This window comes from Carassius carassius, chromosome 29, assembly GCF_963082965.1.
Source record: "Carassius carassius chromosome 29, fCarCar2.1, whole genome shotgun sequence".
NCBI classification, from domain to species: Eukaryota; Metazoa; Chordata; class Actinopteri; order Cypriniformes; family Cyprinidae; genus Carassius; species Carassius carassius.
This window is the reverse complement of record NC_081783.1, coordinates 6,090,574-6,110,841: the sequence shown is the minus strand read 5'-3', so window position 1 is coordinate 6,110,841 and position 20,268 is coordinate 6,090,574. Positions and strand designations below refer to the sequence as shown.

The window sequence follows — 20,268 nt, the reverse complement described above, 5'->3', positions numbered from 1 at the left end:
AAACATCAATATTATCTTACAATCACAACCCAATAAGGGCACTTTCTATTTATATGCACTCACATGGCTATCTCTTCTAGTGGATTTTACTAGAAGGTATAAAGTGTCTATGTAATGCGCAAACTTCAAAAGCCCTGGAAGTTTGTCAACGTTATCATATGATGTAGAGTTGACCACGACCACTGTATGGTCATAAATCAATCTTCTCTAAGAGCCAATTGCAGACATGCATGTTTCTAACTCACAAACATTTCAAGAATAATGAAGTTGCCAAACAGAAAAGTGGAAATGAGTCAAAAGTGTCTTAAACTGAAATTTAATATTACTTGGATAAACAGTGAACGATAAAACGCAAAACTCCAGTCTCTTTTTACTTATAAACAATAAGAAATGACAGAATTAACTTGAAGTACACTTTAATGATTTATTGATGACTATGGTCTTGTATCTCCTTTCTCACACGCTCTGTAATATGAGCAAGGATTCCTCCAATCTGAGTTCAGAACGTAATTTAAGTCCACCCAAACGAATACAGTACATCAACTTGTGATCTTTGAGGGAAACCAACAGTAACTCAGAGAGGTCGTACATCCACCACATGTCAACCTTTATCAATGAAATGCCAGTGAGACAAGCAATGCACTTTGAGTTAATTACTTAGGACGTGGCTTTGTCCTTCCTTTGTTTGTGCGGAGCTGGTGAAACCAAAACAGAAGGATTTGATGAATTTGACAGTCGTCAGATCATCCTATCTTTGTAAATTTGACAGTAAGCCGGGCTGTCTGTTCTTATCTATCTGCTCCCATCTGCTTCACAACAAGGTGCAGTAAATAGTATGACATGATTTTTTTTTATTATTATTTTACAAGCCCAAGTTTGTTTGTTTGTTTGTAAGCGTGTCATATATGTAACTTGAGTATGAAAGCTGATGCTGGAAGTTTCACACCATTGCACAACCTATTTGCTCATATTTATGTGTTACGTTGCAGAGATCAAATGCAGCCTTGTTTAAGATTTATATAACCAAGCCCAGGGAAATCTGAAAAAAAAGAAGTATAATACTCTCTCCCTCCACTAGTGTTTACTGTAAAAATTAATGTCAATGTAATGAAAAAAAAAAGTATATTCTCCTCTGTAATGTGTCCTCTGGAGTAACCAATGCCATGGGTAAGTGTAATAAGATCCAATGTGTTAATGTGTTCTGATAGGAGGGTGAGGGTACATGTCAATAAATGTTAAGATCTGCATTCTTGATGAATGAGCTAATGCAAAATTGTATTGGATTCTTCTTCATTAAATTGTCTCCCAGACTCCAACTCATTAATCTGTTCCATTTCAGATAAGATTTTTTTTTTCTGTGATTTTTTCTTTGGCTCAAGTGCTCTCAACTGCTCTTCAAGACCTGGATCAAAAACAAAACCCAGAGCTGTCTGTGCATCGTTCAAGTTATGCTGTCAAAAGTTCAATCAAATGCAACTGTTAACATACAAACTACAGTATATTGATAATGGAGTTTCATAATGACATAAGGTTGGAATTTCAATGAATTTATAGTTAATCAAAAGATGAGTTAAAAATGTTACAGAGGTATGAGTGGACTAAGGAGCAACATGTTCAGTATTCTAGCTCATCTCTTATCTTTTTTTTCTTTCTTAAATAAAAGAGTTCCTCTTCAGGAACTCGAGCTGCGTCAAATGCGCTTTGGGGAACGCGCCCAGCGTGAGCGACTCTGAATATGATATCTAATCTGTCTTATAAAAGAGCGTGACGTCACAGGCAGGGTGACGTAAGCGACCAGGAAGCTATAAAGGCACGAGCCACGCAGCTGGCTTCAGCTTCGCGTATTTCAGCAAGCGCTCTGTGTGTGCATGTCATTCTGTCTTGTCAGTCTTATTTATTGTTGTTTGTCACTATAAGCAATAGTCAAAGAGCAAAGTTAAGACGAGACATCTGAAAGGCGAATCCAGATCGCGTTTCAGATTGTGTGTTCATCACGAGTGGGAATACACGGTCTGTGTGCGGTCTGCCTGGGATTGAGGCACGCTGTTTCGGCTCTTGAGGGAGCCGACTGCCTGCACTGGTACAAGCCAGTGTGGACGCTTCGATCCCGGAGGACTCTCTCGAGGGGGAGTTTTTGCCAGCGTTCCTCGCGGTGTCGGTCCCACTTTCGCCGAGGCGGAGCGGTGCCTGCACTAGCTGGGTTCGCAGATAAGATCTGCTGGAGGGTATGGAGAGACGGGCGCGTCCCTATCTCCTACCTCACCCGCCAGATCTGCCCGATCTCCGGGTGCGGAAGCCTGAGTGCTGCGGTCCTTCCCCCCCGAGTGACGGCCGTGACGCCTTTTTTTTTCTCAGAGGAAATTGAAACGGAGGGCGTCGATGAGCTCGCAGTTGCACAAACATAAGCTGCATAAACATCAGTTACACAGACAAACAGTTACACAAGCATCAGTTTCACAAACATTTTATGCCTAAACTGTATAACGAGCAGCATTAATGAGGAGCGCAGCTCACGCAGTCAGCTCTCGAGAGAAAAAATAAAATAAGGGGGCTGACTGTGCTTCTCGCATATCTAAGGACGGGGCGACGACGGCTCTGCCTATCTCCACCCGTATTCCCTAGATTTAGAGTTCATTCTCGAGGTTCGGAAGCACGCGAAGCGGTTCCTTCCCCTTCTGTGAACTTGCAGCTGCAGCTACTTATCTCCAAGGAGATTAAAATTGTTTGTGTGACTAAGCGGCTCGCGTGTTGCCGAGGCAATGCGTGTACTACATCATTTTCAGTTTTGATGTAAATCTTACCAAAACCAGACCGTCTTTACTTGTCTGATTGGTTAACTGCATTAATTCTGAGGAATTAAATTCACTATCTATCTGATTATGAGAAGTTAGATATGAATTATACCAACAGGCAGACCGTGTTTACTAGTCTGATAGTTTGTTTGCATTAAATTCTGAGGAATATAATGACACTTATCTCACTGTGAGAAATAATATATACTGGAGGGGCTGCTGGGCGGGAGCAGCCCTCTCAGTCTATAGTCAGAGCGTTGCCACCCGCGCTCCCCCTGCGTCGGGACCAGAGGCTGAAGCAACGCTCTGAACCAGGGTTTTCCCAGCCTAAGGCGGATCTGAGGCCGTACTTCAGGCTGTGAGGCCCTCGGTTAAGAAGTCCTGACACGTTTCGGTCATGACTGCAGAGGGCGGCCCCTTCTGGGGTGGAGCGGCATACACCGCATTACACGGTGCCCGTCTCGCCTCAGCGCCCTCTGGGGGCCGGTCTGCCAACCCTGCCAGTGTTCCAGGGCGCAGCAGTCCCCAGTGAGCATCCTTCTCAGTATTTTCCGCCAGTGCGCGTAGCGGGGCTGAGACGCTCGCAGCCCCTGTGGGGGCCTCTTACACCAGAGGTCAGTCTCGAGAGACTGATTCCCTTAGTATATTATTTAGCAGCGTGAAAACTACTGCCAAATGTATCTCAATGGGTCCTGCACACAGTAGAAAAAGCTACTGATTCAGTTCGGCACTGCACCGCCGATATTCAACGGGGTTATTCTGACGATAGTCGGCCCCGGGCAGGGTCTGGTTATGGAACAGGAAGTGAAAACCCTATTAGAGAAAGAGGCCATCGAGGTGGTCCCTCCTCAAGACAGGGAGTCCAGGTTCTACAGCCGGTATTTCACAGTTCCAAAGAAGGATGGGGGGTTGCGTCTGATTATAGACTTGAGGGTCTTAAATCCTTCAGTTATGAGATTGAAGTTCAAAATGCTCACGATCAAGCATGTTGTAGGCCAGATCAGGTCCAAGGACTGGTCTGTCACAATATATCTCAAAGATGCATACTTCCACATTTCTATCCTTCCACAACAAGGGAAGTTTCTGAGGTTCGCTTTTGGGGGCGAAGCCTACCAATATCGATTACTTCCCTTCGGCCTTGCACTCTCACCCCGCACGTTCACAAAATGTGTAGACGTGGCTCTGGTTCCCCTGCACATCGGTCAGAGCGGGTTGCGGCTCGGCATCGAGAAGTCGTTCTCGCACATATGGGGGAGCTGGGTTTGAGACTGAACGCAAAGAAGAGTGTACTTTCTCCCGTTCAGAGAACCACCTATCTAGGCGTAGTATGGTATTCGACCGCGATGCAGGCACGATTGTCCCGTGCTCGTATCGAGTCGATCCTCATCTCAGTCGAGAGAGTCAGAGAAGGCCAGTCACTTACTGTCAAACAATTTCAGAGATTGTTTGGTCTGATGGCAGCTGCATCCAACGTGATACCCCTTGGCCTGCTGTACATGAGACCCCTATATTGGTGGCTCAAGGCCAAGGGATTTTCCCCGAGGGGCAATCTACTTCACACTATCAAGGTCACGCGGCGCTGCCTCCGTGCCTTAGACATGTGGAAGAAACCTTGGTTCTTGAATCAGGGCTCGGTGCTGGGAGCTCCTTGTCGCCATGTAATACTAGCGACGGACGCATCTCTCACCGGCTGGGGTGCAGTCATGAGTGGCCACCCTGCCCGTGGTCTGTGGAGCGGTCGCCATGTAACATGGCATATCAATTGTCTAGAAATGCTAGCAGTTTATCGTGCACTGAAGCACTTCCTCCCAGATCTAAGGGGTCACCATGTGTTGGTGCGCACCGACAACACATTGGTGGTCTCTTACATCAACCACCAGGGAGGTCTGCGTTCGCGCCCTTTGTACAACCTGGCGCACCAGACCCTGGTGTGGTCCCAGAGCAAACTCCACTCATTAAGAGCAGTATATATTCCTGGGAAACTAAATATGGGAGCAGACATACTGTCGAGGCAGGGGCCGAGGCCCAGGGAATGGAGACTTCACCCAGAGGTGGTGAAGCAGATATGGAGAGTATTTGGCAGGGGCTCAAGTAGACCTATTTGTGACTCAAGAGACATCACAATGTCCCCTTTGGTTCTCTCTAGTTCATCCAGCTCCTCTGGGACTGGACGCTATGGTACAGACCTGGCTGAGGCTTCGTCTGTACGCCTTTCCCCCTATTGCTCTGCTCCTGGGAGTTCTGGTGAGAGTACGCCGAGACAGGGTCTGTCTGTTATTAGTAGCCCCGCTCTGGCCGGGCCGAGTATGGTTCGCAGATCTGGTCTCGCTCCTCGACGGCTCTCCATGGGAGATACCGATTAGGACAGACCTACTCTCACAGGCGCAGTGTACGATAATTCACCCTCGCCCAGAGTTGTGGAAGCTATGGGTGTGGCCCCTGAGGGGGCACAACTGTTAGCAGCTGGTCTCTTAACTGAGGTTGTTGAGACCCTCCTCCAATCCAGAGCTCCCTCAACGAGGAAACTGTACGCCCTGAGGTGGAAACTCTTCACCTCATGATGCAGAGACCGCCAGTTAGACCCAGCAAACTGCCCAGTTGGTACAGTTCTGGAGTTTCTACAGGCAAGGCTCTCTGCAGGGTTGACCCACTCCACGCTGAAGGTTTACATGGCGGCCATTGCAGCCTACCACGCCCTTCTCGATGGCCAGTCTTTGGGAAGACACTCCTTAGTTACATGTTTCCTCCGCGGTGCGCTGAGGCTGAGACCTCCAGTACGGTCCCGTGTTCCCCCCCTGGGACTTGGGTGTGGTGTTAGAGGCTCTTTGCAAATCTCCATCTAAACCGATTCAAGATATCTCAGACAGACATCTGACTCTTAAAACCGCCTTTCTGTTGGCCATGACCTCTCCGAGGAGAGTAGGAGATTTACAGGCCCTCTCAGTGGCCCCTACCTATCTTGATTTTGCACCTGGCATGACCAAAGTGTTCATATACCCTTGAGCGGGATATGTTCCTAAGGTGCCCTCTATCACACCACAACCTGTAGTGCTGAAGGCCTTCTGTCGTCCTCCCTTTCGGGATATCCGACCAAGAGAAGCTAAATTGTGTGTGTCCAGCTCGAGCGCTGGATGCATGCGCCCACAGAGCTGCCCTGTGGAGAAAAATGGACCAATTGCTTGCATGCTGCGGTCCCCCCAAGAGGGGTTTTCCTGCTTCTAAGCAGACTATTAGTCGTTGGATAGTTGAGACTATCAACGCCACTTTGAGTCCTCTGGTCGTCCCCCGCTGTCGGGAGCCAAGGCTCACTCTACATGGGGTATGGCGACCTCCAAGGCCTTTCTAACAGATGCGTCCATGCTGGACATCTGCAATGCTGCGGGGTGGTCCACGCCTTCTACTTTTGCAAGATTCTATAGCTTAGACATGCCAGTCACTCCAGGCACTTCAGTCCCCTCGTCCTAAGCTGTGCTCTTTGGATACACACTAGGCAGGGGTTTGGTAGTCTGGCGGCGTTGGTACTCGTTCCCCAAAGCGCATTTGACGCAGCTCGAGTTCCTGAAGAGGAACGTCTCTAGGTTACGTATGTAACCCTAGTTCCTCGAGGGAACGAGACGCTGCGTCTCGGAGCCATACCCCCGGCACCCCTGCCGGCGCTTGCTGGTACTCGAAGCTGAAGCCAGCTGCGCGGCTCGTGCCTTTATAGCTTCCTGGTCGCTTACGTCACCCCGCCTGTGACGTCACGCTCTTTTATAAGACAGATTAGATATCATATTCAGAGTCGCTCACGCTGGGTGCGTTCCCCAAAGCGCATTTGACGCAGCGTCTCGTTCCCTCAAGGAACTAGGGTTACATACGTAACCTAGAGACGTTTTATTTCAGTCCAAAATATTTGTTACTCTGCCACACCTTCATAAGGATCCCAAAATTAGGAAAGAAAAGCTAATTTTTAACAACGTCCTTGATATTATCAGTTAAAACAGTGCAGACTGTTTTGTCACAATGTAATGAATGTTTTGCAAAGAGACTGTTACAGAAGAATGAGATATTTATATTAAGCCCACAACCCACATGTAAAAGATATTTGGTTAAGTTTTAAAGATATAGTGACATAAAGCATAGAGGCAGTAAAGAGTCTAAATTATCACAGGTTTTGGTGCAAGACACCTTGACCTTAGAAATGGACCTCAGGGATGAAACATTTCAAATATATGATATAACCCGTTTAACTTGTAAGACACTGGAATGTATAGCTTTGACATGTCTGAAATCAAGTGTGTATGAGAGAGATAAACTTGCAACTATTCAGTGTGGTTTATTTAAAGAGGCTGGCACCGACAGGCATCCTCTGATGCAAAGCTAATGCATGGTGCTGAGCCACAGTCCAAAGAGTATTTGGACCACATTACTCTATGACGAATACATTTGGCTGTATGTGCGAATGGACAGCTGCATGGTCTAAAGGTTGTTTTTAAGGGGCAGTTTATTATTGCTGCTCAGATGCTTTTTGCAGCTCTGTCCAGCAGTTGGAAACTCCTACATTTAGATATCACAATACGAACGCATGCTTTTTCCTTAGGATGAAATACACTGATGAATTGCTGACATATTTTAAATAAACATGGCCACTTCTAATACATTTTTTATAATAAGCGCACATGGGTGATACATGGCTAACTGAATGCATATTAGGGCTGGGCATTGATGCAAAAAAAAATAAAAAACATATAATAATAAATCTCAATATTGTGTCAGGGGGAAGCTGTCACAGTATATAGGCTATAACTCAGCAGCTCTAAGGGTTTAAGTCAAAACCCCTATTAGCCCCCCACCCCATACCCCCTACCGCTAAAAAAATGGTCAACCTGTTTAATGAACTGTATCTTTTGCCCAATAACGGTGGAAATGACAAGCGCCAACAGAAACAGACTTTAAAAAATAAACCTATACTGAGAAGGATGCACTGGAGTAAAAAGTTAAATACCTAGTCTTAGTTTTGAACTTACATCAAGGCTGTCTGATTTGAACTTGACAACATATAACCTACTAGCTGTGACATTAGCTAATACTTAAACTTGTGATCTTGACCTTTTGTACAAAGTGATTTACAGTTCACTTAATACAGAAACAGCCAAATACAATAGGCAACCTCGGGTGAAGGGTTTTTTCTTTTTTTTTTTTGCATAAAGGCATAACGAATAGTTAGCAGTGTTTGAACCTCAAAGTTTCATCACAGATCTTTAACCAACATTCCACACACCGAAACAGATTTTTTTTCCCCCACGACCCTTGATTAAACTGTGTGAATGTGTCGAATTCGATGTAAATACAGCATGGATATCCAAAAATAATGAATGAACACATGCATAAATAATCTCCAGGGAATGAAAAAGAAGACACTCAGCTTTATTCGACCCAAAATCCGAGCCGATTTCTTTGTCTTCCACAGCGGGGCAGCGTAACAGCGATCTACAGACAGCATCACCCATCCATGGGCATTTGAGAAGAACTTAACTTGCTGTTGGATGTCACATACCAATAATCTGATGTAGACAGAAAGCTATAAAAGTGCGAACACATGTCCGCGCTCAGACCATGAAGGCGTGCGCTCCATCGAGGACCATGATATGATAACAGACCTTTATTTTACGCACGTTTACGCAAACGAATTAACAGCCACACGTGTTTTTTTCCCAATGGAATCAAATCCTATGATTTATGGCGAGGATCGTTGAAGTGAAGATAAAATGAAAATAAATGGCAGTCGCTTGATGAACAGTTCTTCACTGAGCCCTCACGAGATCACTCTGAATCGCCCACCCTGGGTCGCCACAACTTTGGGCAGCTTTCTGATCTTCACTATCGTGGTTGATATATTGGGGAACCTCTTGGTGATCTTCTCTGTGTACAGAAACAAGAAACTTCGTAACGCAGGTAATATCGCTTTTAAACCAAACATGGCAAGCCGTTTAAACATTTATTCGTTTAAACTATGGATTTTTTATTCTTTTTAATATCATGTCCAGATGTTTTAATTGCTAGCAAATAATATATGATTAGTATCTTTTTTTTATTTTTGCTGTAACTGTTTATTCGATACTAGTACTACAAGTAGTGACTACGATTTTATTTATTAGTCACCAATAGGCTACATATTCCTCAAAAAATCTCCTACTTATTCCTTATTAGTAACATTAGTGATTATCCCATTGTTTCTGGAAACTAGTGTCTATTTAATTTGTAGTAACATTGTTATCTCACTAGTTACAAAAAGGTTTTTTTTTTTTTTACCAGGTTAATGACTATTCAGACTTGCAGCTTTGTAGTTTATTACGACATACTGGGCAGATTTGGGGACCAAAGGTGTTTTCTTACTGTTCATCAAACTTCTTACCTTCATTTTTGACTTAATATAAAGTTATATTTTCCAAGTAAAATTACAATACTGCTAAGATAGAATTCTAAGTTAGAATTTCTCTGTAATACAGCCCTGGGATTCCAATGAATAAAGTGCTTAATTTACAGGATATTAAATATTGACAGAACATGCATACTGTTTAACAGTCAGTTTACACTGTACTGTAGTATACAGTGAGTTTTAAGAGTTAAATTAATTAGGTTATAATGCAGCATTCTGCATAAACTTAAATCTTAATTAGTATGATTTCATATTTTCTGCCATTCCTGACAGGGAATTGCACTAAATCATAGTGGACAGTAAGGAACTATTTTTAGAGGTTTCAGGTAACTGGCCCAATATCAAACAAACCTGAACAGGCCAGTCATTTTCCTGTGAGTGGATGGAGTGCTTATCACCGGTGTCACACCGACCCATATGCCACTTTTCTCTGCCAATAGCGACAGAGACCTTATGTTCTTCCTCAACTGTGAAGTTTGTGGCACCAGTTTGAAAATTACAAAAGCACTATGGAAAAACAGGTTTTGGACAGTGCTAATGTTTACATTAATTACAAACAATTCCAATAATAGCTGAAGCTTTTATCACAGTTTATGAAGTTAAAGTTTAATAACTTTTTATTTTACAATATCAAGAAGAACCATTGACAACAACAACAAAACAAAAAACAAAAAAAAAAACATTACACAATAATATGTATAAGGTATAAACAAATGTTTTAAACAGATACTAAAGAATACAATTATAAAGAACAATAATACAGAATTAGAACATTTTCAACCAATATCTAGATGTTTTCTGTGCTGGCATGTTTTAGTCCAGATTATAATATCCAAAAACATAAGTGTAAAAAAATGTTTGAAAGTAAAAATTAAATAATTACATATTTGGCGTTTTTAATGGACAACATAGCAAATCTGAATGAATGTTTGAAAACATGTAAATACTGACTCCCTTTCTTCTCAGTGACAAGTGGATGTCAGAAACAGAAAGTTGTGTACCAGAGTAATCATGGTAAATGATGTATCGGTGATTTTTCATAAGTGCCACCTACTGTCAGATAGGAAATCTGCATTTCCATTAAGCCTGTTTCGCAGCATGAATTCAGTTTGTATATTTAACCACTTACTGGAAAAGAAGCTAATTTTTTTTAAAAATCCGAACCATTCAGATAACATAGAATTATTCACAATATTTTGAAACAACAACACCAAACTTTTCAGTCCATTTTGACATATTTCAGCATATTTGTCAGTTGTTTCAAATAAATTACTTATTTATATTTGTTTTGTAACATTTCCTCCTCTGCTCAGTATAGTGCACCATGTTATTGGATAAGCGCATCAAATTAACCCAGTAATTGTCCCATTAGCCTCCTGTGATGTGTGCTTCATTATATTTCTCACTAGTGAGAGGACCTCCCATTGCCCGTTGTAAAGACCACTGACCCAGTGTGAATATTCAATTAGCAATCATTCCACCACATATCCAAAGTTACAGTTACTCAAAAAAACATGCATACATGCACAGTCAAACGAGCACACACACATTGACTCTCCATTGTTCTTCTAGTGAAACAAAGTGGTTCCTCTCCTCCCCATTGCGGTCTATCTGTTTTATTTAAGGTACTCAACCTCAAAGACTCTATCTGCTGTGGCACCACTGTCTGTTTAGATTATTCAGACCAACCATTCCCTGCTGTTAGGTAAACCTCATTTCAACACAGCCAGTGTACCTACAGTACATCATAAAATTACAAATGAAACTCCACAGGAGAGCTAGCATTGATATGCTGCTGGACTATATGCATATTTTAACTTGGGACCAGCTGTATATTTAAAGGTAAAGGTAATCAATTTGTACGTTTCCTGTGAATCGAACCAATGACCTTTGTGTTGTGAGCATTACCCACTACCAGCTGAGCTACAGGATCTCTAGAACGTAGACTCCCTTTTTACATTTCTCAACGTTTCGGACATTGTAACTGAGCCCGTCTTCTATGTGCAACTCTCATCTCTAACTACTGTTCTTTAGTTGCTCTGACGCCGCTTATGAGCCCAAGGCGGTCTTATTAGATGAAGTTCACTGTTCATTCAAGAGGAACTCTTCTCTACCAATTATTCAAAGAGGAGTGGAAGAAGGGCCCTTTCAGCATGCTCGGGTACTGAACATGGGTAGAACGAGGACAGAATCCTTCATTAGCAGTAATTTTAAATAACAGCATCTGTAAGTCTTGTTCAAAGTGTATTCCTTAGGATATAAAAATTATGCTACTGATGATTTAGCTATTATTTAGCTATTGATAAAGCTATTGTTCAGGTTTAACTGAAAAATGATGCAGTTGTTGAAAATTTACTGTCACACTTCTGAATGCTCTGATTGCTCTTTGCAACAAAATTGGTTGCTGACCCCAGCTCCAAAAAGAACAAGACAAGAACGTCAGAGAGAGTGAGAGACAGACAGATTCTCATGACAAATTTTCCCATTACAGATCTTCTAAATTCATGTAATTTCAGACTAAAATTGACTGTAGCTTTAAATGTCAAGACAATTACATATCCATATAAAATATTGAAATGAATATACTAGCTGTCTGATTCCTAAAGATGAACTGTTTTGCAGGGTCATATACCCTTGTTTTACCTTGCAGTTTTGTTGTCATGTCATGTCATTGCCCCGTGGGAAACTCCCTAATGTTTTGCCTTTTGCCATGAAGCTTTATTTATTCTTGAGGAGTTCATGTGCTCACTCCTGCCCGACTTGGCCCTTGGCCTGCCCTTGGGCTGGTTTCGATGCCTTAATGAATGGCCAATTGCTGACACACTGTACTGATGCTGTGCTCAGTTACAGAATGACACACTTTTGAAGATCCACTCTTGGCTTGTCCACTGTTGAACACAGCCAGAAATGCCTGGTCCACTACTTTGTCAGTCAAATGTCACAGTGTGAGTGGTCTGTGGCCATACAGTATGTATGCAGAGCTGGGTAGATTACAAATTCTAACTATTAAATAACTGATTTACCAGATTGATTTGAATAGCATAAACTTGTACCATACTGATATAGAAATATATTTCAAATATGAAAAGGTGGAATTATGAATACTTTATTGATATTGTGTGAATAATATGTAATCATTTCATCAATAAAAAAGTAACTGTTGTCTGATTATGAGTATTTTATAATGTTATTTAATCTAATTAATCTGATTACATAATCCACATTACATTTAATTACTTACTACCCAGCTCTTTATGCATATAAAGTGCGGACATAATAATTTTTTCCTGCTTTTTATATGACTGTTTTTCAGAGAAGTTTTAAAAAACTGTCTTCTCTGATTACTAAGTAGTTAACATGGAGCTAGGAATGCCAGGGTTACAGGTTCGATACCCAGGGAATGCATCATAATATATAATACCTTTATGCCAAATGCATAAATTTCAAGAGAAAAAATTTAATTGTACTACTCAAAATACTTGTGCATCTTAAGCACTAATGCCATGTTTGTTTATTGGGCCTCTTGTTTTTTTCCCCTGTAGCTCAGCAAAAGAGCATGTTGCTACAGTAGGTAACACTAAGACAGTTGGTTCAATTCCAAAGGGGACACATTAATTAACAGAATAATGCAATGAAAGTTACTTTGGATAAAAGACAAGTGTATAATCTTGTAAATATGCTTTGTGTGTGTGTGTGTGTGTGTGTTTTATTTTTTAAAAGTACAGTTATGTTTTGAGGCCAGCGTTTGGTCCATTTAGCATAAAAAAGTATTACTGACCAGTCTCTCCATCTGTTGTTTGAAGCACACTGTATGTTAGGTCATTAATCATTGTGCAGTAGTATGTTTGCCTCCCATATTCCTGAGTGATTTATTCATCCGGTTCACAAATTCCATAACCAAAGGACCAAGGGGTCTGTTATCAGATGCTTTTTTTAGGTTATGTCAGGCCATCCTGATTAGTTTTTATATATTACATATGGTTGCATTTTGTTCTACTTGAGAGTCAAGCAAAATGACATTGTGAAATGTTTACCTAAATGAAAATTATTTACATAGAAATATTCTTTAATGCAGACAAGCAATATCCCTACTCAAGCATATTAATGCTGTGTGTGCTGCTATTGGCTTTAAATAGTTTTTTTCAGTAGTTTTTGTGCAAAGACAGATTTTGACCCGTTATTTGGATTTGACTTTGGCAGATGACTTGATATCAAATGTCATATCTCCCTTTAATTGAGCTCCATAGTTGTCTTATTATCTATAGAGATGAAATAAGGAATGATATTCAGTAATAAATGTTCTTGCTGTTGCTCTGTAATTTTAGTTGTGGTATAACTAAATAAATTTCAGTTTGTTTTTCTTGTCAGTTGTTTTTCTTAGAAGTACATTCGGTTATTTTCAATGGTTTAGAATAGGACACATTGTACTGTGCTTATCCTTGAATATAATCTGTCTGCAAATGTGAGCTAAATAGCACCTGCTAGATACTTTCTCCTGCAAGTCTTTTGCCACTCTTTAGTTGAATTAAGCAGAAGGACATGAGTGATGAGTTATGCTTGACAAGACTCCAGTATCATCTGAAACAGCCCTCCAGGATCCCAAAGCAATAAAATATTGATTTAAGCATAATATTTCTGTGAACTCAAGGGTAGTTTGGAGCCTCTCTTTAGTGCTGTATTAACACTCAGTAGGGGTGACAAAATGATATCAAAGTTTATTTTGCAAAGGCTGCAATTAAAATATGTGATACCCAGCATTAACTAATTAGAAGCCAGTATTCAAAATGTTGACTATCAGTGTGATACGGTATTTGCTTTAATATCTGGTTGCTTAGATGTGGAGAGGCCTCATTAAAGGGATATTGAATAAATATAACAGATACCAAGCAAAGATCTTTTGATTTAAGACAAGAGGTTAAAGCCAAGAAATAACCAACATTCCTTGCCCTTTTTAATGAATGGTGCATTTTTCTTTCTGTAAGATGAACAAAGATAAAGAGCAACAGCATGGCAATGTGTTTGTCTTTATCTGTATTTGACTGTTAAAACATCAAGGGTACAGTATGAAAAATATAATAATAACTTTATATTTGAATAGTCCCTTATTGATTTATGATATACAGTACAGTATGAATTTCTTAATAATACTAGTATTCTCTTGATTTTCCAATTTGTTGCACTACTTAAATATATTTGTTTGTATGTTAAGATTTTTGGTCTCCAAACCATCTGCACTCCTCTTCCCCCTGTGTTTTCTTTAAAGAGTACAATATCTCAGCACTGTTCAATTTCCAAAGACTTCAATATGAAAGGACAGCAAACCTTTCTACTATATACTGTAGTCTTTGCATTCGGCCTCTTCAGCACACAAGTGCACAGATTAATTACAATTTAATTTCTTTAAACATCATATTTAACGTGCAGTTCTTAACCTAATAAACAAACCTTGGCAGTCTCTAATATTGCGCTCAGTACCTTATGACATCACTAAAGTGTTAAAGATTTTATTTAGCATTTGAATCACCTGAACTGCAAATGTCATGTGACTAATGACTCTAGTGCAGGAAAATGACGCCATTACAACGCTGACTGACTGACGTCACCACATGAACTCGTGGTTATCCTTAGCTGTGATGTCAAAGGCAGTAGACAGGAACAATATCAATTCATTTCACGTTTTTAAGAGCCCGACAAAAACAAACCAGGCTCTGGCAAAAGACCTAGTACAATATAATAAAATATTAAATGTGTGGCTGCTTTTGAATGGCTCTCATTGGAGAAAGATGCCTTTTAGATTCAGATGGTGCAGTTACAGCATCAACCGTCAGCATCTAAAAGGACTTCGGTTCATTTCATCTTAATGACATCTAGCCGTTGTGTTGATAGTGAACATGCTCTACCACGTTTCCTCCTGAACAAGTTGTGTGTAAACATTTAGTCTTCATTAGCATTTCTAACTACTATAAATACATCCGCCTTTACATCCTGTAGGCTTGTCCAGCACTTAAATAAGAGTTAAATGTTTACCTTCTGTGGTGAAAATAGATTAAATTTCATTTACACCTTAGACAGGTATAATTTCATACTGAAGAAAATACTGTCCTTTTTGAGTGTTTTATTGAACAAACTGTCTAAAGAGCCACTCATCAGTGAATCAGACTACAGTGGTCATGCTTTGCAACATTAATTTTTTTTAATTTTGAATGACCTATTGTCTTGACATTATTTTGCGGTTCCAGTCTTTTGTATCTCATCACATACAACTCACACTGAAAGCTTATGACTCAAATATAATTTATTTTGCCATACTGCCGAATTTGTGCTGCAGAGCTAAAGGCAGTCGCTCACAGAGACCAGTCAGATGGACATCACTCATTAGAGTCAGGATAATGGTTGGCAATGGACATACAGTATAGTATATAACTTCAACAAAATCAGGGGAAAGACTTAGATAAAGTAATACTTGCTTTGCAGATGCACTACAAGAGTACAATAGCTTGTTTAAAAACACAGTAAAAATAGTAACAAGTTAATAGTTAAATACTATTACAATTTAATATAAATGTTTTCAATTTGAATACCTTTTAAAGTGTTAATTTTTCCAGTGATTGCAAAGTTGAATTTTCATTGTTCCAATCTTCAGTGTCACATGATACTGTACTTCAGAAATCACTCTAATATGTTGATTTGCTGCTCAAGACACATTGTTATTAACATCATTATGTTTTAGCATGAATAGAATTAAAAAAATATGAGTTAGGAAGCATTTGTAACATTATAAATGTCTTTGCTTTCATGGGGCAGTGGTGTGAATGAAAAGAAGTTCATGTGTGGACCTAAATCACATATTGAATTTATTAAAGCAAAAACTTAGGAACACAGGAATCCAGTACAAAAACAACAGTGTTACAGTTTACTATCAACATCAAACTTAGGCTATAAAATATGAAAAGAATGTACAAAGGAAAGTTAGATCAAAGAGCTACATATACAAATGAAAAAGGAATCTAAATTAGAACCAGGTGAGATTAATCGCTAACCAAGGTCAAACGTAAAAAAAATCGTGGGTATGATTGCCAGCGAATGCTAGAACTGTTAAAAATGCCAAATGCTTTGGATGAAAGCTTCTGCCAAATGCATAACAGTGTATGTAAACAATGAATCTCGCAAGATATAATCATATAGCGCATAACAGAAAGAAAGAAAAGAGCAGCCAGATAAACAATTAGATGTAGAAGACTTAACAGAGTGAGAAATCTTTTCTGTGCGCTTCTCTGGCTCTCAAAGGATCTTGTGAATCTGGCCGTGAATTTCTCTCACTGTATGTGTGGTGGTGTGGAAAAATCATAACCAAAGGTTTGCCCTGCAGCATATATGCCATTAGTGGCACAAACAAACTCTCTAGGGAGAAGTGACGTGCTTGTAAGGGCTTTTACTCCACAGCCTCAGAGTCTTTGCCTCTTATGCTACTGTAGAATTGATATATTTTCCTTTTTTTTGACATTTTATCCTTTGAGAGACAGGAGCATGATTTCATTGTGATAAATGATTTCAATGATCCAAACTAACAAAAATATATGTGTGCTAGAACTAGACATTAAGCTATTATGAATATTTAATGACATCACATTGACAGTTTTGTTAAACAATTTGCAAACATGGTAATCAGAGTTACTTCATTTGCAAACTTAGAAACCTCCATCTAGTTGTAATCATATAAACAGCATAAAGAACTCTTGGGAATATAAACTTTAGCTTGTTGCAGCTGTGCGCTTAAAATAATGATGTTTCGCATGAAGTCTATAGCTGCAGATGACTTCTGCAGTGAGATTTGTGTTCCATGCTACAGGGCTCCTGCTGGGCTTTCCAGATCTCTGTTCATATTTCCCTCTCTCTCTGCTAGTCGTCCTAAGTTCAAATGGAACTTTAGGAACACAACAGTTGAAAATAGAGGAGCCGCTGAGATGTTACAGGAATAATTTACAGAGTCACTGCTCTGGAATGATCTTCTGCTCCCAGTGGTGTAGCGTCTGGGGATGCAGGGTATGCACGTGCAAATGGGTCCGGGCCAATAGGGGGCCCGCCCCAGCTTTTAATACTATTGTTTTTTTTTTTCAATTTAATTTTAATTAATGGCCGCAATAAATATATATTTTTATGCATATCATGTGTAGTAATTTCTTATTTCTCCGTAATGTCTAATTTCTCCGTCATTTCTTGTTTGCGTTTATTATTATTTTTTTTGCACTCCGCGGCTGCCGTAGACTACTACGCCATCATTTATTTACATGACGCATCGTCGTCGCGCCAAAACACAATGTGAGAGGTTACTATGGCGGCTATCTACGTGAACATTAACGATGGACAAATATAAACATAAAAGTGGGGCCTTAAAGAGAAAAGAAAAGGTGGTGAAGTTAGTCACGACAAAAAACAACCCAAAATAGACCGTTTTTCTTGCCGACCTAAAGTTAGTGCGACGGACAACAACGACGTCGAAGGTGAGAGGGAAGTTTTGTCAAATAGCAGTTGCACGTCTTTGGATGAGAACAACAATGCAGCTGACAGCTTGACGAGGTGCAGAGAGTCGGGGAGCAAAGAAGCAGTCGCAGACGAGCCAAAAGTTGGATATTCGGTGGGAAATGTCAAAAAAAATTATTTGCGGAGCACCATGTCGCAAAACAGACTATCGGGACTGGCAATTCTTTCCATTGAAAATGCACGAAGCCGTGAATTAAACACCACGTTCATCGTGGATGAATTTGCCGAAAGAAATACCCGGAGATTGCAACTAAAATGAGTGAGTAGTTTTGTGTTTTTACATTTTTGGCCACCGTGGCAAGATCAGTAGTTTAAAAGTGTTTAAAAAGTGTTTTTTTGCACACCTGGCATCCCACTCGAAGGGGCGCTATAAGGGGGCCCGTAATTTTTTTTTTGCATTTGGGCCCGGGACTGACTTGCTACGCCACTGTCTGCTCCGATGATTCCTCTTAACATTGAGCTAAATTTGCAAAATCATTAATGTATTTATTTGGCAATCCTTCAGGATTACAAGATTTGCACAGTATGTTCTGTATATGAGATAAAAATGCCAGTACACGAGTGCAATGATCCATACCTGATCTGCATGTTGAGAAAGTGAGGCTGGTTCGCATTCTGAATATTTTACCTTTTCTTTTTAAGTGAGCCAAAAGGAAATGAGTACATAATGAGTGCAATCATATTCATTTCAAGTGGTATAAATCTTTTTCAAATATGTATGAAGCACAAATACATAATACATAACATAAAGGAAAAAAAAAAAAACAGAAACATGGTATATTTAAAAACAGCGACTTGCTACAGCCTGGTTTCATAGTGTCTCTTCTAACATGGGGCCCAAAAGTTCTAAAAGGTCTTCATTGGAGAGCAAAGTGTCATGTGACAATAACAGATGCAACCCAAATCCTTTTAATAATGAAAGCAGCTGACAGACTTAGGAAAGATATGATTTAATTAGATGCAATAAAGGTCATGCTGCAGGAGCATACTGGCATCCATCCCGAAAAGGACAGGAGAAATAACGCGCCTTGGGAAAACGTCATACACAAAACTTCATGCAAATCTAATCTGATGGCTTCAAGGAACCTGACAAGCCATCTGCAAAATGTGAGAGGGTAAATCATATGAAACTTCTTTTCCCCTCTATTAAAAAAAATCGCTACAGTATTGTATTTGGCCTAATGTTATTCAATAACCTAATAAAATGCATTCTGGAAATTGTAATAAGCTGTTTTGCTTGTAGGTTTTCCCATTTTTACGGTGTCGCTATGTGGCTATAATTGCTTTATTTGCATTTATTGTTCTTCCACTGTCTTTGTTTTGCAGGGAACATATTTGTGGTGAGCCTGGCAGTAGCTGACCTGGTAGTAGCTGTCTATCCTTATCCTCTCGTGTTGGTCTCCATTGTCCATAATGGATGGAATTTGGGATTCGTCCACTGCCAGATCAGTGGATTCCTGATGGGACTGAGCGTAATTGGATCTATATTTAACATCACCGGCATTGCAATCAATCGCTACTGCTATATCTGTCACAGCCTCAAGTATGACAAGCTATACAGCGACAAGAATTCGCTTTGCTACATCCTTCTCATCTGGATACTGACCGTGGTCGCTATAGTGCCAAACTTTTTCGTTGGCTCCCTGCAATATGACCCCAGGGTCTACTCATGTACGTTTGCGCAGTCTGCAAGCTCGGCGTACACCATTGCCGTTGTCTTCTTCCACTTCATCCTTCCAATCATGATTGTGACGTACTGCTACCTGCGGATCTGGATCTTGGTGATCCAGGTGAGGAGACGCGTCAAACCTGAGTTCCGGCCCAAACTCACGCCGCACGACATAAGGAACTTCGTCACCATGTTTGTGGTGTTCGTTCTTTTTGCCATCTGCTGGGCCCCTCTTAATTTCATCGGCCTGGCAGTCGCTATAGACCCCGGGCGGGTAGCGCCTCTCATCCCAGAGTGGTTTTTTGTATCCAGTTATTTTATGGCCTATTTCAACAGTTGCCTTAATGCAATAGTCTATGGAGTGCTGAATCAAAACTTCAGAAGAGAGTACAAAAAAATTATCATCTCACTCTGTACTGCGAGGATGTCATTCCAAGAGAGTTCAAATGATGTTGCGGATCGGATCAAAAGCAAGCCATCTCCTTTAATGACAAACAACAACCAAGTCAAAGTAGATTCGGTATGAAAACACCTGAAAGGACACTGTGAAAAAATTTTTTTTTCAAAACTGATTTCACTGATTTCAAAAATTTCAACTGCTTTCAGAATCAACTGTTTATACAGATATTTATATCCTGAATACAGGTGTATGTATTTTTCTTGTACCTGTTGCTTTTACAAGAAGTTGCATTGCAAATATCTTGCTTGGTCTCAGCGTTTACAAGTTCATAATGACTTTTTTGATTTTATATACAGCAGGTCAATACATTTTTTTCAGGACATCATCAAATTAATGCTATAAATCAATGCACACACACTGAAGAACAAGGTGCCAGCTGAGCAGAACA

At 40.4% G+C, this 20,268-nt stretch overlaps 1 protein-coding gene across 1 annotated transcript; it reads left to right on the top strand.

The window, feature by feature from the left end:
* Nucleotides 1-8,263: 8,263 nt before the first annotated feature.
* LOC132109462 (melatonin receptor type 1A-A-like) lies at nt 8,264-19,968 on the top strand. Its single transcript, XM_059515544.1, has 2 exons — nt 8,264-8,726; nt 19,078-19,968. The coding sequence occupies exons 1-2, from the start codon at nt 8,540-8,542 to the stop codon at nt 19,944-19,946; spliced, it is 1,056 nt and encodes a 351-aa protein (XP_059371527.1). The 5' UTR covers nt 8,264-8,539; the 3' UTR covers nt 19,947-19,968.
* Nucleotides 19,969-20,268: the final 300 nt, after the last annotated feature.

Bases quoted from the DNA above. Each gene is read 5' to 3' on its own strand.
- LOC132109462 (XM_059515544.1), top strand. From the start codon at position 8,540: ATGAAAATAAATGGCAGTCGCTTGATGAACAGTTCTTCACTGAGCCCT. The intron at 8,727-19,077 runs GTAATATCGCTT...TTTGTTTTGCAG, and splicing joins CAAGAAACTTCGTAACGCAG to GGAACATATTTGTGGTGAGC.